The sequence below is a fragment of the Parus major genome, chromosome 1 (genome assembly GCF_001522545.3).
Source record: "Parus major isolate Abel chromosome 1, Parus_major1.1, whole genome shotgun sequence".
NCBI classification, from domain to species: domain Eukaryota; kingdom Metazoa; phylum Chordata; class Aves; order Passeriformes; family Paridae; genus Parus; species Parus major.
In genome coordinates, this window is record NC_031768.1 from 93,280,955 (window position 1) to 93,300,186 (window position 19,232).

The following is a 19,232-nucleotide window of genomic DNA, read 5'->3' on the forward strand; positions in this document are numbered from 1 at the left end:
GCCTCTGGTTGGAACATATTGGTTATGTTGTGCTGTTGCAAATACTTCAAGTTATGAGGTAATATGAGTAATATTTCATTCTTTAAAAATTAAGATAATAAAGGTAGAATTTTTAAGAAAATCAAGGCAGAACATGGTAGAACAGACTGCAAGAGCTTTTTCTAGAGCTCTGTAAATGGCAGTTAGCAAGAGTCAATACACAAAAGTGCTTGATGAAATTGTGCAATAGAGAAAGTTATAACCATGTAGAAAAAGGGCAGGAGAACAGTTAACTTTTCCACAAAACCATGATGATGTGATCATGACTATCCTGAAGTTGGCTGTAACAGTTTTCATGTTTTTCAGTCAACAGATTATGAGTGATTAGTTAATTCCTAGAAGTGCATGACTTACTTTTCTCTTTTCTTTATCCCAGAGGACCTCTTATTCAGGCTCTGCTTGGTCAATACACTAGTAGTAAAGCTAGTAACAGCCAAACTAGAAAGGAGCTGCTGATCACAGTGTATCTTAGGTACTCTTGATAAATTGTTACATGAGAGAAATCAGAGTTATGGAGAAGATTATTCTGGGAGGTATTGAAAAACACCTGATAGAAAATGCAGTCATTGGTCACAGCCAGCACAACTTTGTGAGAGGAAAGTCCTGCTTATCAAACCTGATCTCCTTTTATCACAAGGTGACCCTCCCCATTGGTCAAGGGAAGCCAGTTGATGTAATCTTTTTGGATTGGATTTTGGTAAAGTTCTCGATGCTGTCTCTCACAGGATCCTTCTGGACAAGGTGTCCAGCATACAGCTGGATAAACACATCATAGGATGGGTGAGCAGCTGGCTCACAGGTCAAGCACAAAGGGTTTCAGTGAATGATATCAGACTGGTGACCTGTCACCTGTGGGGTTCTGCAGGGCTTCATCCTTGGCCCTCTGCTCTTCAGCATCTTTGTAAATGACTTGGATGCAGGGCTGGAAGGGATACTGGGCAAGTCTGCAGATAATACTAAACTGAGGGGAGCTGTTGACTCCCTCAAAGGCAGAGACCCCACAAAGAGACCTTGATAAATGAGAAGGATGGGCTATCACTAACCATATGAAGTTCAGCAAGGGAAAGTGCTAGATTCTGCACCTGGAATGGGGCAAGCTGGAATGTACAGACAGACTGGGGAATGTGATGATGGAAAGAGACCTGGGGGTCCTGGTCTGTGGGAAGTTGAATGTGAGCCAGCAGTGCCCTGGAGCCAGGAGGGCCAACCCTGTCCTGGGGGCATCAGGCACAGCATCACAGGCAGGCAGGGGAGGGGATTGACCTGCTCTGCTCTGAGCTGGGGCAGCCTCACCTCGAGTGCTGGGGGCAGCTTTGGGTGCCACCATATAAGACAGAAAAGGGCCTTGAGGGGAAACTGTGTGAGGAGGGGCTGAGGTCACTTGGTTTGTTCAGCCTGGAGGAGACTGAGGGGAGACCTCACTGCAGTCTGGAACTTCCTTGTGAGGGTGAGAAGAGGCACAGGTACTGATCTCTGCAGTGATCAGTGACAGGACCTGAGGGAGTGGCCTGAAGTTGTCAGGGGACATTTAGGTTGAGTATTAGGAAAAGATTCTTTACACAGGGGGTGACTGGACACTCAAACAGTTTCCTGAGGGAAGTGGTCACAGCACCAAGCCTGACAGAGTTCAAGAAGCATTTGGGCAATGGTCTTGGATACTTAGTATGACTCTTGGAGTGTCCTGTGTGGGTAAGGAGTTGGACTGACAATCCTTGTGTTTCCCTTCCAAGACAGCTTATTCTGTGATTCTGTATCTTCTGCTTAAATTACATTAATGAAGGCTTCAAAGTGGATGAAAACAAATACTGTAGCCTAAGCCTTCCCTTCTGTAATGAAAAGAAGTAGTCTAATTTCACATTTATAATGATGATGGGTATTGTTGTTTATTACTGTTATTCTTCTCTTATCAACTGCTGACAGCCATAGCATAGTTGTGAGAAAAACTGCAGCAATAGTTTTCAGTATGTATCACTGGTCTCATTGCCTGGGGATACTGTTAACTAGACAAAAACATTTTAGAAGCTGGATATAAAGTGATTAATTCCATTTCTGAGAACTTGCTGAATAATTTGGGGTGCTGTTTGCTGGTCTGTTTGATTCAGGCTGACATTCTCTGTTCTGCTGCAGGGCCACTTGAGCTGAATTTTTATCAGCTTCTTTCACTTACAGTATGATAGATTGCATTTGATGTACACGTGGGACTTCCCTTGAACACTCCTAATAAGTTTTTCCTTTCTCTGCTTCCACGGACTTCCCACATCAAGGGACTAGAACATGGTTAGGGTAGAAGATGGGTGAGCAGCCGTTCTTCATGTTCCCATGGCAGCTCTCAAGTTCCCATAGGTGACCTGGTATGGTCTGGGTTCTGCAGACTGTGGCTTATCATCAGTGTGCTACCCAGGAATTACAAAGCATTACATCAAGGAGACAGAATAGTTGAGGAACTGATCTGAGATTTTAAAGATTCAGCTGAAACTTAGACATTGAACTTGTGATTCTTGTGAAATATGTATTTCTTTTATGCACCTGGAAAATTACAGTCTCACTGTCTTGGTTTTCCACTCCAGAAAATGAGGTCCATTCTGCTATTTTCTGTTCTTTGTGACTCTTTCTGTAAGTTTTCCTACAAGTTTTCCAGGCCAAGAACCATCTGTTAGTATGTATAGGCACATTGGCTAATACAGCTAGTTAATGAAAAGGGGAGGGGCTTTTAAAAAGCAGTTGTACACAAATAATGAGTGATTTCTTCCATCAGAGCACGGCTGCTCACAACTGTGTGGGAAGATCCAACACTGCTGCCTCCAAGGTTGCATTGAAGAGGCTTTAGGGCACAGAATGGAAGGAGAGGTCTCTCCATTCTAAGAATCAAATGAGAAGGATATATGGGTTTTGCAGCAGGCATATGAATTTTATCTTTCAATCCGTCTCCATCTTCTGTTGAAGTAGATGGTCCAAAATTTGTTCAGCTTGGGAAGTCTCAGTGGAATTTCAAAGCATTTTTGTCTGCTTTGCAAAGTGTAAAACTCTGATACTGGGACTGTTTCACAAATGTAGAATTTAATCTCAAAAAAATTCAGAGGAAAAGATAATTTGTAATTATTCTTGTTTTTACTGGGAAAAAATCAGCCAAAATATCTGCAGATGAAAAATAATGTCTTGCAACTTCATAGTGACTTTTACTGGAGGCTCTTCATGTATTTCCCTAACCTGAATTAATAAAATCCAAAATCATCTTTTGTAGCCTAGTGTGTTTTTGTTCTTGTTTTACAGGTGAATTAATATTTTGGGTGCCTTGGAAAGCACTGGAAAAGCATCAGTAGGACCATCTCACCTTTAAAATTTAGAGCATCTACTAATGAAATTTACACTTACACTGTCTTGTGGGGTTAGTTGCTTTTCAGTTGTTAAATGCTTCCTTTTTCCAGCTTGTCAAGTAACATAAATATCCCTTGTGGCAACCAGATAATGGGACGAAATAATAGGACATGATGGATATTTTATCTTTATTCCTATTTTGTGACCAGGTTGTATTAGGTATTTCAATTATCTTCAAGGCTTCACCATCCAGTCTAATTTACACTTACTCAGGTGTGTGGCTACCCAAGTTCAGCACAAGTAGTTTGTAGTTCAGAGTTTGTGGCCATGGCACACAAACTCTCTGAGCAGGGCACTTATCATTAGAATCACTTAAACATCAGCCAGAAGCACCAAGACCAGTGAAAATACAGTCTCAGGCTGGCAAATGTGCCATGCGTGCTGCCCACAGCAGAGAACCCCCAGAGAGCTGGTGCAGAACCTTTGGGCTGCCAGAGAGGAGGAGTGGTAGGGAATGTGTGGGAGTGAAACAGAGAGAATCAAAGTGCCTGAGGGGATGGAGGGTGAGGAGGAGACAGCGTAACAACTTGTACAGACTTGTGGGCTTCCGGAAAACAGCCAACACTGGAGTATGGAATATAATTTTAGGTCCATTAACAAAACTTCCAAAGATACAGGGCTTCAGACTGGTACTTCAGAGGTTGGCTGACTGTAACATAAACAGAAAAGTAAACAGATTTTTTTTTTTTTTTTTACTCAGACAAGAGTAAGCTTACATAATTTAAAAAACTGTGGATTGAGAAGTTGCTGCTACTGTTGCAAAACTGTTTGATTTGGGAAGGAGTTGCATCTCAGATGCACTTTTTATATGCCTTGCAATTGAAAATTTGACTGCTGTTGCCTGGATCAGATCAATTCATTTGCTGAACAAACCTTTACAGCCATGCTCTTTGACATACAGAACTATGTGCACACAGACTTGGCTCAGTTAAAAGTATGAGAACATTGTCAGGATGGACAATAAGTGATCTATTCTGCCATCAGCCAGGAGAAGACAACCTGGAAGTCTAGGTGAAGTGCACAGTGCGAAGGGGAGAGACGGTTAGGGTAAACATTATAAAGACTTTGAATGCAACTTTTTCAGGTTCTTGAATTTGTCTTGTGATAAAGATTTAAAGGTGAAGGAAGATTAGTGTGTGTGTGTATTTAAAGGAAGTTGCTTTGGCTTGATTATTTTTTTTGTGATATGTGGAAAGTACAAAAGCACTTTTGGGTAACACTGACTCCCTTGAAGTCTGTGTAAGGCCTTTGATACTGACTGCATTTGTGAATGACATTGCTGCAGCTCATATGGAGCACAAAGAGAAAATATGCCACTGTCAACAAGTGACTTCTGTTCTGGAGTGGTTTGTGAAACGTAAGCTGAAGGAAGCCTCTTGCATTCTCTTTAACACTGACCTTGTTTTGTACTTAGGAGCTTTATGCAGTGCCTTTCTACAGGCAGACCCCAGATTTCAAGGCAAAACTCTTGCCCAATTAAAATTCTTACAATAGCAACAGCACCACCATCTTACATAATTTTTCTCTGTAATAGAGACAGAAAGGTTAGTACTGCATTTAGGGATGATGAACTGGACCTTGAATTGCTGCAGGAGTAGAAAATTGTTGTGTTCTGCAGCAGCTGATGTTGATTTCCAAGCGGCCTGTTGGATGAAACTGAGTAACAAACCAGGGCTGAGCTGAGGTAACAAATAGGGAAGCGCACAGGCCAGCCAAGTGGTTGGCTAGAGTTTGGAGGCAGTATGAGCTGCAAACAAAACATGTGAAGTATGCTAAGGCAAGATTGCCCTTTTTGTATCATGCACAGGGTCACCTGTGACCACAGATTTCATTTTGACACTTAGGCATTTGTGTTTGGATGAGAACTTTTGTGAAGAATCTCTTGGACTGACCTGAGGTTATTCTCATAGTAACAGTAAAGCATTTGTAGCTTTTATCAGCATTGCAGGATTTGCTTGTCTCATATCCTGTATTGTATGACAAAGATGATACTGCTTTTATTGTCTTACCTCTTGCTGATGGCTTGTAAGAACCAGTATTTTGTCCAGCTCCCTACTGCAACCATTAGTGTTTGATATGACTGCTGCTAAAGTGCCCTGAAAATAAAAGCACCTGAAGAGCTATGATGATGCAAAGAGAGGCACTTACCCTTCCTTTAGCTTCCATACTTGCTGTGCTGCAAATGTTGTTTTAGATCATTTTTATGCGCTATAGAGGAAGCTCAGGTGCCTTGCTTGGATGAGGCAGTAGGCTTTCCAATGCCTAAAGGTCAGCCAGACAAATTCCAAGGTGAGTGGTGGAATTTACCTTATTTTATTTGTTCACAGTTAATGTGTGTTCTGTTCTCTTGACAAGGGCGTAGCTGGTGCTTAGAAGGAGAAAGGCACTTGCTTGTTTGAGGCTGGCTCTGCCTTCTGGATTAGGTGGCACCCTCAAGGGGAGAGGGACCATCTCATTCCTGACTGCAGCAGGGCATGGAGAACTGCAGAAGGAAAAAGCTTCATGAGTGCAGGGCGGGGAAGGCAGAGGTGGTGAGACCAAGTCAACACAAAGCCTTCAGAAAGAGATGAATGAGGAATGCCAAGAAGAGCAAGGTGCACAGCTAGGGCCCAGCTAGAATAGGAAAACTGTTTTACTGAGGGTGTAGAGGGATCTGTGCAGTATGTTGCAGCCCAAGAAATCCTCTGAATGCTGCTGATCTGAAAGCAGATCTAAAACAAGGAGCCTTCCTGGTGAGCGCACTGTGGCTAGAGAGGGTTTGATCAAACTTTTATTTTTCTGCTTCATTCAAGAGGGTTGGTAGGTTTTCAAGGGTTCTTCATTCTAGTTCATGTTTAAGAAGAACAAAATTTTAGGCTGTAAGGGTTCCTTTTTGTAGTATTGATCCATTCAGTGGCCTTTCTAGATACCAAATTAAATGTTCAGGACACTTTAAATAAAGCTGGCCAAATTTTCTTGAAATCTGCAGTTTTGGCTGGAATACATGTTACTATTATATACTTCCATCCAGCCCATGAAAAAACCCCAGCCTTTTGGAGGAAAAGCAGTTAATGAGCTTTGCTTATGAATGTATTTATGATTTTTTCAGTTTGATTTTGACATATTACTGGCATTGGTGACATTTTTGTTTCTTTTCACTTGTGTAGAAATAGAAAAATTTTAGAAATGTGCTAAGTACTTCATGCAGGCAGTGTTACATTGGACACTGTTACATGTTAAAGAGAAACATGGAATATATGCATCTGTATCTGGCATGGGATAAGGATCTTCAAAGGGCTATCTGTAGATCAAAGCCAAGCAGTAAGTGATCAAATAAGCTGCTGAATAAGACCAAAGAGGATGAAGCCTCTGGGTACAGCAGCCCTGGTTTGTTTTGCCACAGACAGTATCTTCTTGTTTGAGGTGCCAGTTTTGTGTCATCCCCATTTACACATACACACAAAGCTCCAGCACACACACATCAGTCTCCTCTCATGCATATGGTAGAGCTCTTAACTCCTCCATCATCCCACTTTCAACTCCTTTCAAAAAAATTCTGAAAGCCATTGCACAAAATGCATACTCCAGAAAGTAGACTCAGCCAAAAGCTTAGGAAAAATGTTTAAAAAGGGGATGGAGGGGTATGGGGAAACAAACCCAAAGCCCACTGTTTTTATCTCCCTGGTGTGACAGATGAGGATCTATAAATAAAATGATTAGTAAGCTTCCTGTAATGGACCAGAAGAGTGTATTAATACTTGCTATGAGCAATAAGTTCCATAATGAACTCTCTTCTTCCCCGAAACATTCCCAGGATTTCCAGCCATACATACACAAGAACACAATATATGAACTCTACAGCTCTTTGTATCTCCATCATTTACAGAGGCCTTGTTTCTTCATGATTCCTCAGTGGTGTGATAGGAAAGCAGTGGAATTGAAAATTATTTGAATTGACAATTATTGTACTTTATTTTGGCTATGTAAATGTTAGCAGAGACTGTTTCATCCCATTTAAGTAATGGCAAAAAAGGCTTATTTAGATTCTTATTAATCAGGTGCTAACGGATTATTAATCAGTGTCAAATGCTGAAGGACCTATCTTTGAGCGTTTCTGATCCAGTGCAATCCTGGACAGAACAGAATGCATTCCTCTTTGTGCAAGAGTTTCAGGAGGGCACTAAAATGTAGCAACCTGCATTGAAAAATGAAAGGAAGAACAGGACATTACACAGTGCAACAGCAGGAGCTTTTGCCCACGTTAGTGAGAAAGAGTAAGTCCACAGGAAGAAGCATGACGTCTTTTGTCATGAAGTTGTGAAGTAGAAATGACAGCTTAGGACAAATGGTAAGTTAGGAGACCATAGCTGCTCTTAAAAAACAGAGAGAAGGGAAAAAAAAAGAAGAAAAAAAGAAAAGTGGGTGTGATGAGGAAGATGTCAAGGAAAATCTTCTGGAATTTTCATAAGAAGCAGCGTTACTGGACCTGTTGGAGGACAGAACAGTTTGAGCAAAAGAATTTTTGATGGATAGGAAATAAACAGAATATAAAATATCAAACTTTAGCTTTTTAGACTTGAGTTGTTTCTAAATTGTTTCCAAAGGTTTCATAGCCATGATGCTTTTTTCTAGTATTCCCAAACTTTCATTAAAATGATTGAAAGCTCCAGTGCTATTGCCGACTTCCTGACAGCTAGTTATTACTGCAATCAACAGTTGCTTGGAGGAAGGCTTGATTAAAGTGTCACATAGTTGTAGTTAACTGGCATGTGACTTTTGTTTCTCCAGCAGATTTCCTTATCTCAAGCCCTTAATGAGGACCATGTAGAGGAGGGTTTTTTTTCTCCTTCGGGCTTTTTTTTTTTTTTTAAGTGAAACTCTTGAACTTTCCTCTGAAGCAAAATTCGTTTGATGTTGAGTGTGTCTTATTCAAATGTCCTTGACATTCATATCAAAAGATCTTGTATAATCTGTCATGTACACACAGTAACAATGAGGAACTGAAACTTCTCCTCATATCATGTTTTGGGTTATACACACTCCAAGCATTAAAGCAGTTTAATTGTCTTCTGGGTGGGTAACAGATCATAATAATCGTTAATTGTTATGACAGGAAAATATCTAGGACTTGCTGAGCTATAAGAAGTTCTTGCCCTTAAAGTCCAATTGCTTTACTTTAGTAATGAGATGTAAACAATGGGTGAAGCTGGAAAGTGGAGAAAGGGTGTTGTCAGATAATGCCCTTGTGAGGTCTTTTGGGACTACCTTAAAGCGTTCACTGCCATCCCAGAAGAGACTGTGCATCATGGACCGGTTCTCATTTGTACCTGTGCAAGGTTTTCCAGGTCAGCTAAGAGCTACTGATGAAGTCAATTCGAACCCGTTTGACACTGAAAGTTAAGAAATGCTCGGAAAATCCAGTTTGATGACTCAGTTGTGGAAACAGTAACCTCCAGCTGTGACACTGAAACAAACACCCGGGAGTGGCACAATGAAACTGCACTGGCCACTTCCAAAGTGATTACACGCTAATGTGCCCAGTGCCTATTCAGAAAGGGCCTGAGGAAGGCTTTGTTGTCAAGGAAAGTGTTCTTTTCTTTGTTCAGTAGCTGTACTGTCAGCTTGTGATCCACCTGTCCCCTCACGGGCACTCGTGGGAGAATATCCAAAGGGTTTTAATGAGGGAAAAGTGGGTTAATTTCACTCTGCATGAGATAGAGCTTGGAAAAAAGCCTCCAGGGTGTTAAGAAGAGAGGCCAAGTGCATGGGTGGCATAGGAAAGGGGTTAAAAGACAGCAGTGCAAGATAATAGTACAGAGAAGTACAGCAGGACTTCATTGTGGCTTGAAAGAAAGAGTATGATGGAAGTGAAAGCCAATGAAGGCAGTCCTCCGGGGTATGAAGAGAAATACCGCAGTGAAGATGTAGGGGAGGAATGTTATCTCAGGACCTGAGGAGTGAAAAGACCTCTGAGAAGCCTAAGGGGCTATTTGGCATTGTAGGTGAAGAAGAGTATTGAAATGCTAATTTAAAAGAACAAAGAAAGATGCAGAGTCTGGACTGATTCTTAGAGGGGATCAGATGCTGGCACTAGTCACAGTGTCAAAGGAGAAGACTGAGAGCTTTTTCAGCAGCTGGACTTCACAAATGTTACTGAAGCAAGTAGCTCTGTGTTAAGGGAAGCAATCTGCAAGGCAGCGCATTTGTGTCTGCTCACAGACAGCACATCCTGTGCTTGAGAGCTGAAAAGGTCTTAACATGAATTTACTGTGTTAATACAAGTACCGGTAAGGTGTGTCTGCAATGTGAAGCAGGTATTCGTAGTATTGGTTACATTTTTTTCAGCAGCTGTCTATGTGTGTAGTACAGGTTGGAATTTCTCTCTTTATAGACTCAGAATGGTTTGGGTTGGAAGAGATCTTCAGGATCAAGTAGTTCCAAACCCTCCTGCCATAGCCAGCACTTAGACCAGGTTGCTCAGAGCCCCATCTAACCTGTCCTTGAATATCTCTGAGGAGGGGACATCTACAACTTCTCTGGGAAACCCATCTCAGCCAATCTCAATGTGAAGAATTTCTTCCTAATATTTTTCTAAACCTGCTCTCTTTCAGTTTAAAGCCGTTCACTCTTTTCCTATCACTACCTGTCCTAGTAAGGTCACTCTCCACCTGTGTTGTAACCCCCTTTAGGTACCAGAAGGCTGCTCTAAGGTTTCCCTGGAGACTTCCCAGGTTGAACAACCCCAACTCTCTCAGTCTGTCATCACAGGAGAGGTGCTTCATTCACGGCCCTCCTCTGGACTTGCTCCAACAGGTCTATGCTCTTCTTATGTTGGAGGCCCCAGAGCTGGATGCAGCACTCCAGGTGGGGTCTCAGGAGAGTGGAGCAGTGGGTGAGAATCCCCTCCCTCGCCCTGCTGGCCATGCTGCTTTTGATGCAGCCCAGGATACAATTGGCATCTTGCTGGGTTGTGTCAACTTTCTCGTCCACCAACACCTCCACATCAGGGCTGCTTTCAATCTATGTTTCCTTTCATAGTGAACTACACATATTTTAATATACTACACATATTTTCATAGCATAATAGTATTTTACTTTATAAGGTTCATCCATGATACAAACAAACAATGTGGTTCACAAAGGTCTTCTGGTTTGCTTGTGTTCAATAGGCATTAGCCCGTCACCTCCGACCTGGAACTCTGCGTGCTGTCTTTGGGAAGGACAAGGTTCAGAACGCTGTTCACTGCACAGACCTGCCTGAGGATGGGCTTTTAGAGGTAAGACAAACTTGCTGGACAAACCCATTCTCATATATCACTGAAGTTGTGAAGTGAAATGCTTCTCTTGACACTCTTTTAAGCCAGTGTTTCCTGTGTGGAGTAGCTGTGTTGTAGACCAGACTAGACACCAAAAAAAAGAGTTTATTAAGGGCATTAGACTCAGTTAATTTTGATACTGTAAAAAAATTCATCCATAAAGTTTTCTTGAATGGATATAGTACAATGAAGTATTCAATGTAATGCAGCTCAAGAATCTTCTCTTTGTCTGAATGTGTCCTTGGGTCTGAATATCAGTACCTAACAGTGCTTCTGCAGGGACACCATTCTTAGCCCTTTCTTGGATGAGTACCCTCATCTAGATTGTCCCTACAGTGAACTTGTGTGGGGCTTGGAATATTACAGGCACTAGGGATTCAAATCCTCCAGATAGAGCCCAGGTTTATTTGCAGGCAGTCATACTTACACACATCAGTTGATATTTCCTATGTTTTATATTAACTTACTAATTATTACCTGATTTTGGCTTTGTATGCCTCCATTAAAATCCAATAAAATGAGAAAATGTAAAATTAAGGGAATTTGTAAAGACAGAAAATGAAAACCAGAACAAGCTCATTCACTTAATTCTGTGCCTCAAAACAAATGTCCATAGCAGGGGGTTGAAGTGGTGTGTAATCTTGGATAAATCTCTGTGTCAATGGAGATGCTTTTCCAGTGCATACACAGTTTATTTTTTGCTGTCTCTATGTATTTGTGAGTGCTTTGCTGTCAAGTGTAGCAGAATCATGGAGCAGCAAGTGTTGTCCTACTTAGATAATTTTACATAGCCAAAATGGTTGTTTCATGGAGGAGTAAGACCTAATTGCATCACCATCTTCCTCCATGAAATAACCTGTGGGTTAAAGTGCTTTTGCTAGGAAGTCCCATTTAGTTTAAGGCACAGACTAGTGAAGTTCAACACTCAGAATAGCAACCAGTATAAACAAAGTTGCAGCTTTTTTGAGCATTTTCAATGTGTCATTAAAAATTGGCAACTTTTAGTTTGTTTCCTTAGGGTTTATACAGGCAAACAGGTATTTTTCACCACATGTCTGAAGTTCCTCAGCCATAGCATTCCAGTGGCAGCAGAACAAAAGGCATAGCCTTTAAGGGAAAAACTATACAGGCCAGCACTCAAAGAACATTTTAGTATTCCATCAGAATTTTCCAGTCTGTTGCCTTTACATTGGTGTAGATTTTGCTGGCTGTTTAAACTGAGTTTAGAGCTACTAGAAATGAGGCAAGAATTGCTTCTCCAAAACAGAAGCTGAGCCCTCTTCCTTAAGGGTCTCCATTATGTGTGTTTGTCCTTTAAATCTTGCATCTCAGTCATAACCAAAATTGTTGACCTAGGATTATTTTGACTACACACACCTTGCAGTTCCTGGTGCAGACTGATCATTTTAACAATCATTTATTGATTGTATTTTTTTGGGAAAGGGATCTAAGATCTTTTTTTTACCACAGGCATAATTGTGTGCAGAACATGGCTGTTCATCAATCTATAGTTTCTTCTGTAACAGCCCAGGTTAAGCCAGCAGTTGTAAAGGACATCGCTCGATGTTGTTTAGTGAGTAAATAAAGCAGAGAATGTTTTGGATTGAGCACAATGGGTTTGTACAGAGGAAGCCTTGGCTGTACCCGTTGGTTGGTGTGTGGAGTATTTACACTGTTAATGCTAAAGCAGTTTATTAGGTGTCCCAGCCACAGTCCTAACTCCTGCTGTGGCTGCGTGTCCTGTGTGCACACAGGGTGTGTGCAGGGACTGCAGTGTATAAGGGATCCTGGAGGAAGCGTGGAGGAACTGCTGCTGTTGACACTGTGTATAGAAAGCTGAGTAGGCTGGTTTGTGTATTACTTGGTTTTGTGACTGTTAAACTTCCAGAACCAAATGGAGATGGTCACATCACTGGTTGACCAAGTATTCCATGATGAGCCTTAAATGCATAGTGTTTGTGGAAGCACAATAGAAGCATGTTCCCTTGTAGAAGGGATCACACTGGTGCCTTCCTGAGAACTCTGGAATCTTGTGTGCCAGACACTGTTTATCTTAAGATTTCTCCACCCTTCTCTGCAGTTTTCATCACCCAGTTTCAGATCTAGCTGAAATTTGAAGAATTTACAATGGCAGCTGAAGTCTCTTTGTCCACAAATGGAGACTTCTTAGAGGAGATGAGGATTAATTTGAGGATTAGATAAAATCCTTCCTGAAGTTAATAGCCAAACTCTAGGTGGCTTTGGTGTTTTGCACTTCATTGACTGCCACTGGGAAGGGCAAGGTTGTGACCTTTCTCCCAAAAATCATGTCTAAGGAGTACTTGGTGAAAGGAGACAGAACAACACTGTCTTGAGAACAAGGACTAATTAAGTAAATAAGGGTCAGCTTGTGCATCTAGTTTAGAACACTACACTTAAATAACATAGTACAGCAGTTTTTCAGTGTTTTTCTCTTAGACCTCTTTTCCGTGGATCTGAAAAAAGGAAAGTTCACTTTTAATCTTAAACCCCCTCAAACAAACCAACCCCAAAAGCAAATACAAGCACTTGCTTCCACCAGTATGACTCTTAACTCCTGTCTTTGTTCTACAAACTACTTCACATTTTAGGCAGTGACTAAAGAATAACAGAATTAATTAATAACTCATTTTGGCTCAAGAAAGGAGGGGAGATGCAGTTAAATGTGACTGGTCATCGTAGAAAAATCAGTGTGTTTTCATCTGTGGAGCTGTAAGTGCTCTTTTTATTCCTAGTTTAGTGATACAGGCATGTGGATATTGCCCTGAAGTCTCTTGGATGAGTTGTTTGACTTACTGGGTCAGGCACTTACTTATTCACTTCATGAGCTTGTGAGTCCTCTTATCAGTACAAAATGTATTTTTACAAGTGACAATGGATAGACACAAATAGCTCAGAACAGTCCGTTTTCTCAGCCTTGTCATCAGTTTCCCATTTTAATGAGAAGAGGAAAGAAAGGAGGAAGAGTAGAGAAGGGAGACTGATAGCAATGGAGTATTTGTGAGATGATGCAGTTTCTTGATTGAAGGTTCAAACCAGCAGCTGATGTTGTGTAGGACATGCATTCAGAGCAGGCAGCTGCATTTGTTTCCCACATCCAAAGATGGTACAGCTCTACCTCTTGTCAAGTTTGGTTTTTTTCTGTTTTGCATAAAGCAGGTACTATTTGGAGAAAGCAATGACAGTACTCACCTGCTTTCATGTTCCTTCTGAGTCAGGTAGTGCCAGGACTAGAACATGCATATTTTATATGCCAAGGAAGTGCTCTGTTTAGCAGACTAGAGATGTGTCACCTACATGTGGTGAAAGACGATTCTGTTTCTCAAGTCACCGTCTTTGACCTGAGGAACATTTCTGATAAATTTCTTGTTGAAATAGAGGCTTGCAAACCATTGGATCTGATGAATCATCATTCTCTAGACAAAAGAAGTTTCCTTAAAATTGATCATTCCTGGGATACTTCTTAGTCAAAGTAGTGATACAAGGTATCGTGGCTACCAGACTTCACAGTTTGTGTGCCTTTGTAAAGAAGTGAAGGCAAATTAAAAATCAGTCATAAAGGCCTTACTCACATCACTGGAACTACAGTGAGTAAAACTTCCCACAGGAGGTGGTGCTGTACACACACCTCAATTCCCTGGGTCTCAAGTGGCTCAGTACCTTTCAGAGCATGCAGGAAACCACATAATTAATAAAACTGGTAGCCCAGAACTGCAGTTATAACAAAACCAGAATTTCTGGGCTTTGGCACGCTTTGCCTTTAACTTCTTGCTCGTACTGTGCAGTTCAAGGTTTTAGGAGTTTTTTTTTGTGTGTGTGTGTGTGAGCAGTTCCATGAGGGCATTTGCAGTGCAGGGAAGCACTCTGGGGATGATAGAATGCACACATCTGGGGTAACCTGAAAGGTCTCTGCATTGCAGTGCAGCCTGCCGTGCCACCCACGCTGGCTTCATGTTCCTGTGCCATGGTATTGGGGCAATCAGTCATTCTCACAGGGTTTCTTTGCATAATTACCAGGTCCTTAATAGTCATACCTGTGTTTGTGTGTGTGTACTTAGGCACAGAGGGAGAGTATGCTGCCCGCAGCGAGATATGCATGAAAAAGGATTTGCTGTGGGGTGGATAAAACTTGATTTCTGGGTGAAACAGCCTTCTCCCTGTTACCGAGGGCGACGATGTTATTAGGTGACTAATCCTTGGGCAATATCGTGACAATTGCTGCGGGTGTGTGCTTACCCGTGCCTTTGTGTGCCTGCTAGGCTACGAGTGGAACTGCAGAGGGGGTGATCTCTCAAGCCACTTTCCGTGGGAGTGGGGGATGTGCCAAATGCCTTCCCAATCTCGTGTCCCCACGGGCACTCTCAGCACTGGCGCTGCGTGTGCCACCGCATGGCTGCGGGGTGCGTCTGCCTCCTCCTTGGGCATCAGCACCGTGGAGAGACGTGTCAGTTTTCAGCATCATGGGCAGCTTTCCAGGCAGGCATGAGTGAGGACCTCCTTGTGTATCGTTTGCTGGCCTTCTCCCTTGCCTCAGAGCTATTTGTGGCACTCACAGACATGAAAATAACCTGTCAAAGGGGGATGACTTTGCTGTTATCAAAGAAGAGCGGATTTCATCTGTCTTCTGAGAGAGCTGTCATGATGGTTGGTTTTTTCTCTACTGCTTCTTCGAATTCTGGCTGTGCAGTGGTGTTCAAGTGTAGGGCTGGGGGCTGGCAGGCTGTGCAACAAACTGCTGGAGGCTCTTTGTTCCTTTGCTCAGCCTTGCACTAGTGAGACTAGCTTACCGCTCCTAGGGCATTAAAGCAAACAAGTAATGTCACCTAAGGACAGATCAGCTATGGTGATCTGCTGGACAGAGGCTCACACAGCTCTGGCACTGGAAGTTCAGCTGCCTGAATCTGGCCTTGGGGAGGTGGGAGGTGGTTCTGTACTGTAAGCAGTGGCTGGACGGTTCAGTTCAGCAGAAGTGATTTTGTCCAGGGTGGTGCTGTTGGCAATGAAAGCCGTGATAGTTTTCCTCAGACTTGGTATAAACTGAATGCTCTGCTGAGTGTTAAGAGCTGTGCTGCTCCTCAGCTTTTGGTGCACTGTGTATTCCACCTGCTAGAGGCCAGCTGTCCTTGGTCTGGCATTCCAGATCATGCCAGAAGAAGCAGGTCTTATTTCTCCTTCCCCTGTCCATTTATTCAGGGCAGCTGAGGGCAGGGTGGTATTTTAGCAAGCTGTTCAGTGTGGACAGGGGAGCACTGGCTTTGGAAGGGGGAACCCAACACATGCTTCCATAACCACTTCCTGTTACAGAAGCACTCTGCTAGCTGCCAACTTGCCCTTTCCTGTGTGCTGCCTCCTTTGCTGCCCACTGCCATTGTCTGGACATGTGGGTGTGCTGCAAGGTGCTGTCATCCACCCTGGAAGTGCTTCTGTACCAGTAATGAGCTGATCCCTGGGCTGAGGTTAAAGTGCAGCAGTTTAGGATGGAAGGCATCAGAAGGATGTAGCTCTGTCAAACTAGTCCTTTTTGGTGCACTGAGGTATAGTCCAAGCAATTTAATAAAGCATGTCAATAAGTAACTCTCAGAAGCGTCAATGTGCTTAGTGTGGAATTTGTGTGTGTCACACTTGGAACAAAGGTCTCCTGCATTGCTTGTTACCGATTAACTTGTCTGCTATTATGCAAGCTGCCTCTGCCAGCCGAGAACTAACTCTCCCCATTCACAGAGCAGCCCAGCTTGTAAAACATTACACAGCAGAAGTGCATAGCATGGCAATGAACCTTTCACTGAGGGCATTTCAGCCGTCTGCATTTCCCTCAGGAGTCTTTAAAATATTTTAATAAAGAAGCCATTGTTTCACTCAGTCATACAGCAATTTTGCGATGAAGTCTTTTATTAGAGGCCCATACTGAGCTGCATAATCCAGGGTAAAATGCTTTTCACCGTTTCCAGTGAAAAGTAATAAAAATTGAGTGGTTTGGGTGAGGTTGGCTTTGGCACTTTTTTCTCCCAAGTTTTCATCCAAGCAGTAGCTATTTTTGTCTGTCGGTTGGAAATTTCAGTCTCTCCTGGTACAAGATGATTTCTAGGGAGGTCTATCAGATAATAGTTATTATGATTCAAGTGCTTCTCCATTTAAACTTTCTGAAGCTTTTTATCCAACAGATGTGGGAACAGGTTGGAAAGAATCTGGAGTGTAGGAAAACTTAATCTTACTTGGTGGTGTTTTTGCATATCAGAACATGTTAGCCACCACTGCTGGAATGCTGTCTCGCAATGTTTCCTGATGCTGTATATATTCTTGCACAGAGAATTAAGTAATCCTTTTGTCTAGGCCTATCTGAAGGAAATTAAGAATTAAAAATGGCAGTAGTAGATGGATGGATATTGGAGATGTTGGTGATTTCTCTTTTAAAGATTGGTGTATTATTAGGTCACGTGCAGCCTCATTTTGAGCATAGGTTGTATAATTATTATACTTGTGGGCTAGACAGGCAAACTAAACCAGGAACTTGTTTAAACAGAGTTGTGAAATAGTTCACCTCTTGTGCTTCCACTTCTGAGTAAAATCCGAGGTCCAGTTACCCCTTGTTCTGCCAAGTCTGAGGTTTTTAAGTGCCAGAGAGGAGAAGTTAATGAGTGTGAACCAAGCAGCTGCCAAAGCTCTTTGAGTTTCACCTGATCCTGAAGGTAACCTATGTGATAAACAAGGCTTGGCTTTTGGCACGTGTTTGTGTTGCGCTGAGCAAAGTAATTTTGTGGAGGGGAGGTCAAGGTGGAGGGAAGGTGTGACACTTCTTGATAACTCATCTGAAGCCCAGTTTGTGTCTTTGAGGCTGCTGCCTTCTTTCTTTCCCCCAGCATGTTCTCATTTTTAACCAAAAACCCCGAGTCCTTTTTCCATTTCTCCTTTTTATTCAGCTCAAGCAGAGCGGCAGTTGGGCTGCAACTCAGCTGCACCATGGGCAAACTACAGCCAAGAAGGCAAAAAACCCCAGGGGAATGGCTTATACAGCAAGAGCAGTAAGGGCATGCTGTAGTTGTACAGCCACGTAGAAGCTCAGAATATCCTTCATTTCTGGAGCAAGGGGCCCTGCACCTTATTTGGGGGGTAAGAGAAACACTGTTGTATAACAAACATGCTGTGAGATGCACATAAATTTTTATGAGATTTCCTGTTATTGACCTCAGCCAGTTGCACCTCCCACCTCACTCTCAGGTCAAATAGACAAATGATTAGCTCTGCTGGTTCTTCCTGTGTAGGGTTTACCCCTTCTCATTGCATTTTCCTTCACTACCATCAACTAGCAGTAATTAAGAGGAGAATTTAAGCCAGCTATTTTCATACATGTATTGAAATATATGTGGAACATAGGAGGAAAAACCCAAAGCCAAATGTGTTAATATGGACAGAAAACTGTGAATAAGATTTCCTGTCTGTCATAGATGCTAATGCTGTGGAATATAGTGAGTTTTAGAGTTTGTCAAGCTCTAGAAACTACTTCTTGTTTCGTAATTAATAATAGCAAATGATTCAAAGCATAGTCTCATGCCGCTACTAGTTTTGTGCTGTCCTAGTGCTGAGGGCTTAGCAGCTGTGCAAACACAAAACAGGATGGCAGTGATTACCTGAAAGGATGTTGGCTATAGTCTAGGCTAGGTCTAGGACTCCTTGAAGACACCTATCATCTTCTGGTTTCAATAAGAGCTGTATTCTTCCTCTTTGTGTGTAATCCCTAAGTGCACTGGCACATAGGCAGGAATGATGCATCCACAGCTATTCCTGAGATACACTGACATATGGCAATTGTATCTGAAGTATTCAGAGTTGCTAAGTGGGCAAGTTTCGTTCTACACTGGTGCCAGTTACTGATGTTCTTCTGGGGAGAGACAGTGTGCCAAGACTGTCCAGCCACAAACCAGGAACTGTGGGATTCCTCAGGTAGCTGCCTTAGTCCAGCCAATAGTAATTTGATCCCTGAAGTGTCGAGCCCTGCCATGGCACTACCTGGTTCAGCACTCAGCAGCAGTGTTGAAATCACTGAAAGCTGATGAGACTCAAAACAAACTCTTGGCCTTTTAATACTGACCCATTCCACAGGGAAATGGAGCTTTCTGGATTCAGTGACATCTCTCAGAAGGTACTTTAAACACCACGCTTGGGGAATTTATGCTATTACTTTGGTGGGATGTTTCCTGTCAGCACAAGGGCTTGTGGTGGTGCCTACAAGGCCCCTGCTGGTGGTACCTTTGATTGGTTGTTGCTTTCAGGATATTTTGTTGCCATCTCATTTCGTAATTTTAACACTTGCCATGTGTAGCCTATTGGGTCTCTTGCGCAAATAAATATCTGCTGAACATCAGGGCTGCTCAGGAAGGGCTTCAGATGTTGGGTGCCTTCTACTTTATTTGTTTGCTGCTTCCATCCTTGCTTGAACCTGTGATGTGGTTGGAAAACATGCTGTTGTCTCTGTGTGATCACTTCCTTCTCCCTTGGCCATAACCTGGT

The 19,232-nt window shown here is 42.5% G+C and overlaps 1 protein-coding gene across 3 annotated transcripts in view; it reads left to right on the top strand.

Moving 5' to 3' along the window:
* The window catches only part of NME7 (NME/NM23 family member 7), an 84,355-nt gene that overhangs the window by 58,500 nt on the left and 6,623 nt on the right, over positions 1 to 19,232 (top strand). For all 3 annotated transcript variants that reach the window (XM_015618635.2, XM_033517592.1, XM_033517594.1), the window contains one exon: positions 10,563 to 10,670. In XM_015618635.2, the coding sequence (XP_015474121.1) occupies positions 10,563 to 10,670 (108 nt within the window). The remainder of the gene's footprint in view (positions 1 to 10,562; positions 10,671 to 19,232) is intronic.